Source organism: Theropithecus gelada, chromosome 2 (genome assembly GCF_003255815.1).
Source record: "Theropithecus gelada isolate Dixy chromosome 2, Tgel_1.0, whole genome shotgun sequence".
NCBI classification, from domain to species: Eukaryota; Metazoa; Chordata; class Mammalia; order Primates; family Cercopithecidae; genus Theropithecus; species Theropithecus gelada.
The window spans coordinates 173,726,763-173,738,918 of record NC_037669.1 but is presented as its reverse complement, the minus strand read 5'-3'; the positions used below and the strand labels follow the sequence as shown (position 1 = coordinate 173,738,918).

General features: G+C 38.2%; 1 protein-coding gene across 4 annotated transcripts in view; it reads left to right on the top strand.

Moving 5' to 3' along the window:
- Positions 1 to 12,156, top strand: part of NEK10 (NIMA related kinase 10) — a 263,478-nt gene that overhangs the window by 172,886 nt on the left and 78,436 nt on the right. For all 4 annotated transcript variants that reach the window (XM_025376245.1, XM_025376248.1, XM_025376247.1 and 1 more), the window contains one exon: positions 6,506 to 6,719. In XM_025376245.1, the coding sequence (XP_025232030.1) occupies positions 6,506 to 6,719 (214 nt within the window). The remainder of the gene's footprint in view (positions 1 to 6,505; positions 6,720 to 12,156) is intronic.

The following is a 12,156-nucleotide window of genomic DNA, read 5'->3' as shown; positions in this document are numbered from 1 at the left end:
CTCCCTCCCTCTCTTTCTCTCTCTCTCTCTCTTTCTCTCTTTCTTTCTTTCCTTCTTTGTTTCCTTTTGAGATGGAGTCTTGCTCTGTCACCCAGGCTGGAGTGCAGTGGCGTGATCTTGGCTCACTGCAACCTCCACCTCCCCGGGTTCAAGCGATTCTCCTGCCTCAGCCTCCTGAGTAGCTGGAACTATAGGCCCGTGCCACCACACCTGGCTACTTTTTTGTATTTTTAGTAGAGACAGGGTTTCACGGTGTTAGCCAGGTTGGTCTCGATCTCCTAACCTCGTGATCCACCTGCCTCGGCCTCCCAAAATGCTGGGATTACAGTCATGAGTAACTGCGCCAGACCCCCACCTTGTCAATTTCTGCTTTTGGCATCTTTGTCATGAAATTTTTGCCCATGCCTGTGTTCTGAATGGTATTGCCTAGGTTGTCTTCCAGGGTTTTTATAGTTTTGGGTTTCACATTTAAGTCTTTAATCTGTCTTGAGTTGATTTTTGTATATGGGGTTCAGTTCAGATTTTTGTAAAGGGGTTCAATTTCAGTTTTCTGCATATGACTAGCCAGTTATCCCAGCACCATTTATTATATAAGGAATCTTTTCCCCATTGCTTGTTTTTGTCAGGTTTCTTGAAGATCAGATGGTTGTAGGTGTGCAGCCTTATTTCTGGGTTCTCGTTTCTGGTCCATTGGTCTATGTGTCTGTTTTTGTGTCAATACCATGCTGTTTCAGTTACTGTAGCCCTGTAGTATAGTTTGAAGTCAGGTAGCATGATGACTCAAGCTTTGTTTTTTGTTTTTGTTTTGTTTTCTTTTGTTTTGTTTTTTTCCTTAGGATTGCCTTGGCTATTCAGGTGCTCTTTTGGTTCCATGTAAATTAAATTTTTTTGTTTTTTAGTTGTGTGAAGAATGTCATTGGTAGTTTGATAAGAATAGCATTGAATCTATAAATTGCTTTGGACAGTATTGTCATTGTAATGATATTGATTCTTCCTATCTGTGAGCATGGGATATTTTTCTATTTGTTTGTGTCATCTCTGATTTCTTTGAGCAGTGTTTTGTAGTTCTCTCTGTAAAGCTCTTTTACTTCCTTGGTTATCTGTATTCCTAGGTATTTTATTCTTTTTGCAATTGTGAATGGGATTGCATTCCTGATCTGGCTCTTGGCTTGACCCACAGCCAACGTTATACTGAATGGGCAAGAGCTGGAAGCATTTCCCTTGCCAATCAGCACAAGACAATACTTCAACATAGTATTGAAAGTACTGGTCAGAGCAGTCAGGCAAGGGAAAGAAAGGGTATCCAAATAGGAAGAGAAGAAGTCAAACTATCCCTGTTTGCAGATGACATTATCTTATATCTAGAAAACCCAATAGTATTGGTTCAAAAGCTCCTTAAGCTTATAAACAACTTAACAGTGAAGTTGCAGGATACAAAACCAATATGTGAAAGTCACTAGCATTTCTATAAAACAACAGTGAAGCCGAAATCTATAGTCTTAATTAAGGGCCTCCAGCTCTGAAGACAGGCCTACCTGGGGCTAAGTCATGTAAACTGCAGACTCTAAAAAGTGATTTGAGGCCAGGTGCGGTGGCTCACACCTGTGATCCCAGCACTTTGGGAGGCTGAGGCAGGCAGATCACCTGAGGTCAGGAGTTTGATACCAGCCTGGCCAACATGGTGAAACCCCATCTCCACTAAAAATACAAAAATTAGCCTAGGCCTGGTGGTGTGCACCTGTAATCACAGCTACTTGGGAGGCTGAGGCAGGAGAATCACCTGAATCTGGGAGGTGGAGGTTGCAATGAGCCGAGATTGAGCCATTGCGCTCCAGCCTGGGCAACAAGAGCGAAACTCAATCTCAAAAACATTTTTTTTAAATAAAAATAAAAGAGTGATTTGACCATTATTTCTGCATCCCTGTTTTCTGATCTAGTAGAATGAGAATCATAATAGTACCAGTCTCATTAGGCTGATGTGATGATTACACAAAGTAACATATGCAAATCACTTAGGGTAGGGCTTGCCGAATGATAAATATTTGAGCAATTTTGGCAATCATCATGGTTAATATTATGGGAAATGGGACGAACCTGTCTTTAAGTCATTTGATTCCACAAACACTGGATCATGCCTTGCTGCTAAGGAATCCAAATATATTTAAACTGGTCATCTCTATGATTTGTTACTGTTTTCTGTTGTTTTTTGGAAAGTACCTTAAAAATTGATGGAGTCATCAGAGGTGTCAAGACAAAAGTACCATATTTGCGCATTTAATTTCTCCTTTTAATAGGTATTTGAGTGCCACAAAGGGCGAGGGAGGGATAGTACAAAGAACAAGGTACAGAGACATTGGTCTGATTTTGTGAGTCTGGGCAAATAGGACTGTAAATCTCTTCTGAAACTAATAGACCCTGGCTATGACTACCCAGGACTCTTGGGGTTAACATACTAGTAGGGGAGTCAGATAGCAACATTAGAGTGTAAAGGTTTAGAGCATCACCGGGTTCTGGAGTCAACTGGATTCTAATCTCCGCTCTTCTACTCAATTTAAGTTCCCTGAGGCCCAATTTTCTCATCTATGATGTGTGGGTAGCAATAGTAATTACTTTGTAGCAGGACAAGCCGCAGACAAGAACCCCTCCGACACTGAGTTATAGAAGGAAAGGAGCTGGGAGCATCAGCAGACTCACGTCTCCAAAAACTGAGCTCCCCAAGTGAGCAATTCCTGTCCCTTTTAAGGGCTTACAACTCTAAGGGGGTCTGTGTGAAAGGGTCGTGATCGATTGAGCAAGCAGAGGGTATGTGACTGGGGGCTGCATTCACTGGTAATCAGAACAGAACAGAACAGGACAGGGATTTTCACGATGCTTTTCCATACAATGTCCGAAATCTATAGATAACACAAGCAGTTAGCTCAGGGGCTGATTTTTAAGTACCAGACCCAGGCCGCAGTGCTGGGCTGTCTGCCTGTGGATTCCATTTCTGCCTTTTAGTTTTTACTTCTTCTTTCTTTGGAGGCAGAAATTGGGCATAAGGCAATATGAGGATACTCTCCTCCCTTAACTTCATGGGCTTGTTTTAAAGCTTAAATAAGATAATGCTTCTGACACACTTAACACAGTACCCAGCAAGTGGTAGGCACTCAATGAAATTAGGTATTATTATTATTATTAATGATATTGTATGATTTACAGAATGAAGTCTATAAAGCAAATTGTGATAAATGTGATGAAAAGTGGTAAAGGGGGCAATGAGAGATTACCTCATTGCCAATGAGAGGACCTGTCTTACTCTGGGAATTTGGGAAAAGTTTCTTTGAAGAAAGGCCGTGTAATCTGAGACCTGGACAATCATTAACTCTCAAATAGTAAGCAGCATTTCACAGACCAGCGTCTGTGAAGGCTTTGCTGAGGGCAAGAGCTTCTTAACTTGAGGTTTCTTTTAATTCAAAATACTAAGATGCCATAATAAGTTAGAACTGACAATTCAATTTTATATCTGATAATAAATTAAGATTGCAGGGTGCATTCTGTAGTAAATTGATTTTTATTTAAAGTTATTTAAGACTCCTCATTGTCTGGGTTTACATTCCAAATAAAGTTTTATCTTTAGAAAATTTGACTTAAAACTGAAATCAATCATGAATTATATGCAATTGCATATTTAATTTGCTTTGGATTTTTAGTATTAAAAAATTGAGTTCTGAAAGAATTAGGGAACAAACTCAAATTTCCTATTTTCTTAAAGCAATGATGCAAGGGACACATAAAGGCAAGTGTTCTTAATGATCAATTATGACTCAGCAAAAGATCAGGCTCACAGCCAATCTTCAGTAATTTGATACAGCCTTTGAAATAGAAGATAGCTCTTGACAGAAATGTTTATTATAATCATTCCTAAACAATATATTGTTTCTAATCATATATATCTCCTTTCCTCTATTTTACTATCTTCTCATTATTTTTCACATCCTTGTCAAGTAGAGCTCACACAGTTTGCATTTCTAATGTGCAGTATCTTTCTTTTTTCCTGTTTGCTCATGTGGTGTACAAGTACGTTTGTTATTGAAACTTGTCTTTCCTAGCAGGCCTTCAAATTGGGAGAATAACTTAGCAACCCTGAGGAGTTTGGGGCAGAAAATAACTATTTTTTGTTGTTGTTCTGCTCAGTACCAGGATTACTATTTTTACCTACCAGTATACTATTAAGAGAATATTGTCTGTTTACTTTTTAAAAAGGAAGAACTTATCCTTTTATGCATAAAATATTCTATTAAAACAATTGCTTTATTTTTCTTTCTCTGTGCCTGGTTGCATAAGCTGCCTGATGCTTTGCTTCAGAAGCAGTCATGAGGACTAACAAAGTTAATACTTTCAGCTAGCTCCAAGGACAAATGGATCTTTATATTTTTCACCCCTTTCAATTCTTTATATCTTAAAACATGACATGAATGTAATTGAACAAGGTATCCTTCTAATTCTTTCCATCTGGCCTCTCAGAGTGGAGTGGGGACAAAGTGGATGAGGTGAGAACATCCCCAGTTTTTTCTAGGACCAGATCTTATGCTTATTTGTTTACAGAATAATTGGTAGACAATCTTTAGCATGTATTATTACTCTGATTCAGTTGCTTTTAAGAATTTCTCTGAAATACCTAAGCAGGGAGTCATTTCAGAGCAACGAGGCTATCCTGGAACTTCTGGTAGGAAATGTTCCTGGGAATCCAAAAGTCTATGGCCAAATATTTTGGGTTATAGGTAGGTAAACTTTTAAGATGTTAGGCTGAGTTTGGTTGTGGATTTATTCATTGATTCATTCATTCATTTACTGAATAGCTATCAGGACTCAGATTCCATTGTATGTGCTGGGAGATCATAGTGAAGAGGACACATGTCCCTCTTCTGAAGAAGTTTCCAGTGTAGTGGTGAAACAGACCATTATAATAAAATAATTACAATAGTTTTAAGTACTTAAGTGCAAATGGTGCAAAAAGAATGTACAAAAGGGGCTCAGGATATCTGTCTGAGGGCAATCGAAAAGTATTCCTAATGGAGCCTGGAAAAAGAGTGGGATTTTGGCAAGTATATAAGAGATGATGGCTGGGAAAGATACCATTGGCAAAAGAAAAAAAAATCAAGCATATGGAATAAAATAAGCAAACAAATGGGGGTATAGGACAGGTGCCATTTGGGGAAGTGCAGATAGTCACAATGGATGTGTTGCTGGGGGAGGGGAAAGAGTGGAGGAAGGTAATGGCCAGTTCAAGAGAGACCTTGTGTAGCATTCTGGGAATTTTAATTTTATCCTATTGGACCATGAGAACTATTGAAGAATTTTGAGTAGAGAAATAATGTAGTCAGATTTAGGAATATTATTCTGGTTAGCAGTTTACAGTACAGACCAGAGGTAGATGAGAAATGAGTGTGTTATTTGGGAGACTCCTTCAGTAGTCCAAGTAAGTGATGTTGTAATAGCCAAATAGCTGTGGGATTACAGGGGAAGGATGTGGATTCAAGAAATATTTAGAAGGTAGAAGTCACAGGACTTGGTGTTTGTTAAATGTAGGAAGGGATGGAGGATACATACAAGTGTGGATTTTCTTGTCAATTTATTGAAATTTTACAACGTGTGTGCCCTTCACAGAGATTACCTCATTCAAACACCTTACCAGTTTAATGAGGTAGATACTATAATCATCCCATTTTATAGGTGGGCTACCTGAGACTTAGAAGCTATGTAACTTGCCCAGGATCTGACCTAATAAATGGTAAATGAGGTTTTAAACCCCAGCAAAATGATCCAGAGCTTGCATGCTGAGTTATGATGCTAAACTGCGTCTTCTTTTTGGTGCCTTTTCCAGTAATGGCAAATACAGGACTAGGAGAGTAACCTTAGGCAAGGAGATGACTATATGCTAGGAGAACAAAGGCCATTTCCATTCCCATGTGCCATAATATGTAGCTATATAATTTATAAAACTAGCTTACGTTGCTTTTCTGTTTTTGATTTTTAAAAAAGCTCAGCTGATAATTCAGCTGCTAATATTACCTTGAAGCAGTTTAAACATCTGCAGTCTAAGAATTTGAATATCTGCACTAATGAAAGGCTTAGATACTGGGCATTTTTTTTTTTTTTTTTTTTTTTTTTTTCATCTGGCAGTGAGTTAGCAGTGATTTCAGAAAGCAGCCAACCCGTGCAGGAGAAGATGATCCCATCTGCCCATCCTGAGACCCAGAGAACATCTTCATGCTCAGCCTGGAACCCTTACCTTCCAGCCCAGGTGCAAAGAGAATAGTGCTGCCTCCTTTTCCTTCCTTAGCTTTCCAAATGCCTTTTGAGAAATCTTGGACTCAAAGCTGTGCTTGATATCCATCTTACCCCAGGTTATCTTAGGTGAAAATGCCATAGTGGATGCACAGTGGAGTTTAACCTTGATCCTTTACACTCTGTGGCCTGCTCCCAACATTGACCAGAACGTTATAATTACCTAATGTTATCTTAGGTGCCTCACTCCTGATGCAGAAGCTCGTCCAGATATTGTACAAGTCAGTTCGATGATATCAGATGTCATGATGAAATATTTAGACAACTTATCTACATCCCAGTTGTCCTTGGAGAAGAAGCTAGAACGGGAACGAAGACGCACACAAAGGTATTTTATGGAAGCCAACCGGAACGCCGTCACATGTCACCATGAGCTGGCTCTTCTATCTCACGTAAGTGCAAATATTTTAATCTGTTCATGATGCACTCTAATGCGCTGTCTGAAGTTGTTGATGCTTGTTTTAAGGAACATTCATTGAAAGTTAGAAAAATAGTTACATGCAATATTTAAGTATTATAGTTACCTATTTATATCCATTTCTGTATCTTATACGTAAATTAAAATAATTAAATTTAACTGACCTTCCTAAGAATGAACCCATAATTTATTGTATTTTGCAAAAATCAGAGGTATCACAAAGTTCTCTTAGCGAAGTTTAAGTTACAAACTTTGTAAAATTAGCAGTGAATGCTTATATTTAATTTCTTCATCAATCTGACTGCAACTTTTGGGAATATAGATGAAAATGTTGTGAGTTAATTCAGAGAAGGAAATAACATTTGCCTTTAAAATTTTTCATATTAGTCTTTGCAATTTCTTTCGTTGCTATTTGTGGTATTGATAATGTTGCCATGCTTCAAATCAGAATATGCTTTTTATTTTTCTTGCCAAGAACCTTTAGATTGTTTTGATATTTAAGTGTATTTCTGAACATTGCTTGGAAAAGAGATGCCAAAGCTACAAATGTCCACATGTGCAAGTGACGGTGCCAGTGATGCTCTTGTTGCTGTCTCTTATTTTCTTTCTTCTGTGTCTTTTTTGCAATCACGATCAATGTTCTGTTGTTTGCTCGTGCTTTGGGCCTCTACCCAGTGGCGACCTGGTAAGGGGCCTTTCATCCTTTTTTTTTTTTTTTTTTTTTCTGTCTCAGGGGTGGGCCCAAGGCAATTGGATCATAAAACTCTTTCTTAGCGTACCTGGTCATTAAATTCCTTCCCAGGATCCTAAGGACCTACTCCATCTAAGCTGGGAAAATTATGTAAGAACTTGGTCTCAAAGAGGCAGTTCTGATTTCTTGAATAACAGTGTTTCCAGTGAACTCCTTTCTGAATATAAGGAAAGTACTACTGTTTAGTGGGTTTGTCTTAAGGTATTTGGAATCCAGAAGTTGAAGATTTAATGTAGTTTTCATTTGGGAAGGAAACTCTTTCATCTTCATTGCCTTAAATGCTGAGCCTAGCTGTAATTTTGCAGAACATTCCATGATGATTATTTAAGTTATACGTTTATGTAAAGGAGCATATAACTTGGAGTTATAGCCCTTACTGAACACAGTAAAATCTCAGACAGGGAGTTAGAGCTCACTTTGCTTTTTATTTTACTACCTGACTTCATAATAACTAGGCAACAATGAGAAACACATCATTCTATGTATGTCATGTTGCATTCTAACTAGATTATTCCTAGTAGACTAAAATGCAAGAGATTTAGCTATTTCTATATATCTTAGATATTTGGGGCCTTCTGTTATTAAGTTCTGCACTACCGAGCTACTTAGCTAATTTCCAGTTGTATGTGAAAGAGTCATTTCATATTAGATTCATGTGGCTGATGTGGGGCTGAGTGGCATTAGTTTACAATGTAACAGCAGAAAGTCTGTTATCTTTAGCAAAACACCTTGAGAAGGACCATTACTTATCTATTTATTGGTACTTCTCAGCTTAAAAAATTCTTTATTATGGAAAATTTCAAACGTTTATAAATGCAAAGATTGCTTCCTGTACCCATCCCAGCTTCAACAGTTAGCAATTCAGGGCTAATCCTGTATCATCTGTATTCCCACCTGCTTTCTGTCTTCCCCAGATTATTCTGAGGTAAATCCCAGATACCATATAATTTCCTCTATCAATATTTCCATGTGTATTTGCAAAGTCATTTTAGCTGTAGAAATCTAGCTCTCAGGCCATCGCCAGGTAAAATAAAGGGAGAGCTCTGAAGCCAAGGGAGGGATTTTAATGTTCCAGAGGTCGTATACTCATCTGTAAATTAAGGGGTGGAAGATATTATCTACCTCAGAGGGTACTAGGATAAATGAGTTAATGTGTTTGAATATACTGTATGACTTTAAAAGTGGCTTAAATTGTAAGATAGCATCAGTTATATAAAACGAGCATTGCTTTTGTTAGAATAGTTTGTTGATGGAACTTGTTAATCTAGTGCCATCTTGTCCAAGGAGTCTCTACATTAAATCCATATGTCAGGCATACAGTTAATGCATATTTATTAGCACCTGCTGCTAGCCAGCCTCAGTGTCCTCATTGAGCATTCAGGCTTTTATGGACCATAGAGAAATGCCTTACTTCAAAGCAAAGTTTATATTCCTGCTTTAAACAGTCATACAATACTTTCTCCTTTTGCACTATTTTAAGTCTACTAATATATTTTCATTTCAAGGTTAAGCAAATGTTAACTAAAAGGAAAAATGCAGCTTTATTCAAGAAGCAAGAAGGAAGTAAGATTGCATTTCATCAAAAGACAGTATGCAGTTAATTGGCATTTTTCTCACTGGGGACCAATTATTATTTTTAAAAAACTTACATCTGTACCACTGCTGCAGAAAAACTATAAGTGTAAAATTTTATGACTCTTTTTTCTTAAGGAGTATTATGATTATCTCATTTCAGATATAGTGGAATGTTCTCCCAGAGCAGTTAATATCAATAATGCAGTTACACAATCCAATGATAAATTATAGTCAAGGGAAAGAGAAATTAGTGGGTTCAGTAGAACTTTATGAATTCCCAGCATCGATAAGGAGATCCATTGTGAATTACTGAAATTTGCAAATTAGTGAGTAAGCAAACGATAAGAAACATTAAAGGCTTCTATTTCATGCGGAAGTATTCTATTTACTTTCATGTTTTAGTCTATTCTTAATTATGGCAATTTTTATAATGGTCTAGTGCAGGTAAGTACTAATATATATTTTAGAAGGACAGAGGAGTCTTCACTAAAATGTTCACTCTGTGTACTGTGGTTTGCCCACTACGAAAGTGAAGCAAACCTTTCCTTTTGAAGAATGTTTTCTGATTCTTATAACTTAAAATAAGAGATCATAAGGAGAACATAGAGTTGAGAATGATAAGAATTACGCAGAGCAAAAGGAAGTAACATTTTAACTTAAATGTGCAATAATTAGAAGGGTGTTGTCATGTAGAGGGTATTGTGGCATTGTAATAGTGAAAATCGTGATCCATGTTTTGGCACTGTTCACAGTGTAGTGAACACTGAGAATCATTACCCTATAGATCTTATATCCCTGGCAGAAAAATCAATTAAAGACATTTCTGAAGAGTCTACTGCTTATATCTTTTCCAACAAATACAATAATATGTATTAAAGAAATTCAGCCTGACAAAACCTGGAGAATCAATGGGAAACTTCAATTCCATTGGAATTATTGGGATTTTGTAGATACACCTCTAGACTAATACTTAAATGGGTGAAAAAAGCATATTTCTACATGCAGAAATGGAGCAGAATTGAGTATTCCAGGGAGACTGAAGAGAAATCACGAGAGAAGCATGCTCTCAGTGCGAGGCTTGCAGGTATCACAGCTTCTTTTCCAGTGATATTTGACAGGAAGTTTATCTTCACCACCCCTATTTAAAGACTGAATGATGATTTCTTTTTACTAGTTTAGTAAGTTTGTTCAGTTTGGAGAACTGCTTTCACATCTATAACACAAAGAGAGAAAGACTGAAACTGCCTGTGGTATATAACTAATACTGAAGGAACAATGATTTGTTGGATGTCTTCTGAATGTAAGGCATTACACTTGGTACAGTGAAGTTTATAAAAAATTATAAACAATGACCCCAGTCATGAAGTAGCTGATAATCTACTTGGAAAGACAAGATAGATGTGCATATGCAGGAGGAATTTTCTAATGATTCCGAACAGTTTGGGTAAATAAATGAGATAAGAGAGGGAAATTAATAAATGAGGCCTAGGGAGGCTCTCAGAGCCAAACGAAGATAGGGTCTTGACAACTAGATAAGGAAGTCACTCCTGGATGGAAAAGAATAACGTAAGTGCAGGCCGGGCGCAGTGGCTCATGCCTGTAATCCCAGCACTTTGGGAGGCCAAGGCGAGTGGATCACGAGGTCAGGAGATTGAGAGCATCCTGGCTAACATGGTGAAATCCCGTCTCTACTGAAAATACAAAAAATTAGCCGGGCGTGGTGGCGGGCGCCTGTAGTCCCAGCTACTCGGGAGGCTGAGGCAGGAGAATGGTGTGAACCCGGGAGGTGGAGCTGCAGTGAGCTGAGATGGTGCCACTGCACTCCAGCCTGGGCGACAGAGTGAGACTCCGACTCAAAAAAAAAAAAAAAAAAAAAAAAAAAAGTAAGTGGTGCAGAAACTCCAGCTCAGCTCACTTCATACTAATAATCAAACTTAGAAATGGAATTGTTTTATGTTTTGATTGCACAAAGAAAGGGAAACCAGGAGAAGTTAAAAGAGTTGTCCAAGGTCATCCAGATAGTTAGGGACAGCCCCAGGACCGAAAGTTGATTCTGCTGATTTATAATGCATATTTTTATATGTGTAGTCTTAAAAGCCTGCGGAAGTAGGCTGGAGCTAGATGATGGGTGTTTGTGAATACCTCATTAAGCTGTTTGAATTAAATCCTGTGGGTAATGTGGACTAAAACTTTGAATTTCTCCAAAATACCTAACGACCAAGTTGCCAAACTGCGGGCTAATTATTTCTTTTTTCTTTTTCTTTTTTCTTTTTTTGTTTTTTGAGACAGAGTCTTGCTCTGTCGCCCAGGCTGGAGTGCAGTGGCACAATCTTGGCTCACTGGCAGCTCCACCTCACTAGGGGCTAATTATTTCTTATTGTACTTACCTGCTTTTTAATGTTTTTTACCCCTCAGTGTTTTCCATTACACTCCTCTGTCCTGGTTTCTGTCTTCTCTCTTTGAATACTCTTCCTCATTTTCTCTTCCAACCCTGGCCTTTTAACTAAATGTTCTGCCTCTCTTGCGCTTCCCTTGGTTTCCGTCTAGTCCCATGGTATTTCATTTCATATGAATTTAGATAAAAATTGGTGTACAAGATGGGAACATTATTTTCTATAATTATGTGTCATTTTGTTTTGAACCCCTGTTTGTGCTGGTAGCAGAAAATGGTAGTAGTAGTCAGGATCAATTATATCAGTCTCTTTTGGTATAAAAGTTTCTTTACTATCCCAAGGGTTCTCTTCTCCATTTCCTCTTCCAAAGATGGCAGCAGAGTAGAGGAGAAAGCTTAAGCATCCCCATGTTGATGGGAGAGGGGCAGGGGCTCTGGTCTTCTTCTATTGGCCCCTACTGAACTTAGATAACATGAACCCTGTGATTTTGGGATGCTGACCTCTGTCCTTATTAAATGTTTATGGCATCTGTACTCATGGCCTCTTTAATCATCATGGTTTAAACCCAAGGAATTACCCATGATGCCCCAACTCCCACCTTGGGGTTACTATTTTTTATCCTCTGAGGCTTGATTGTGACTTTCTTGGCATTCTTATTTTAAACAGCCTGCTCTGTGGCCCTCAGTGCCGTG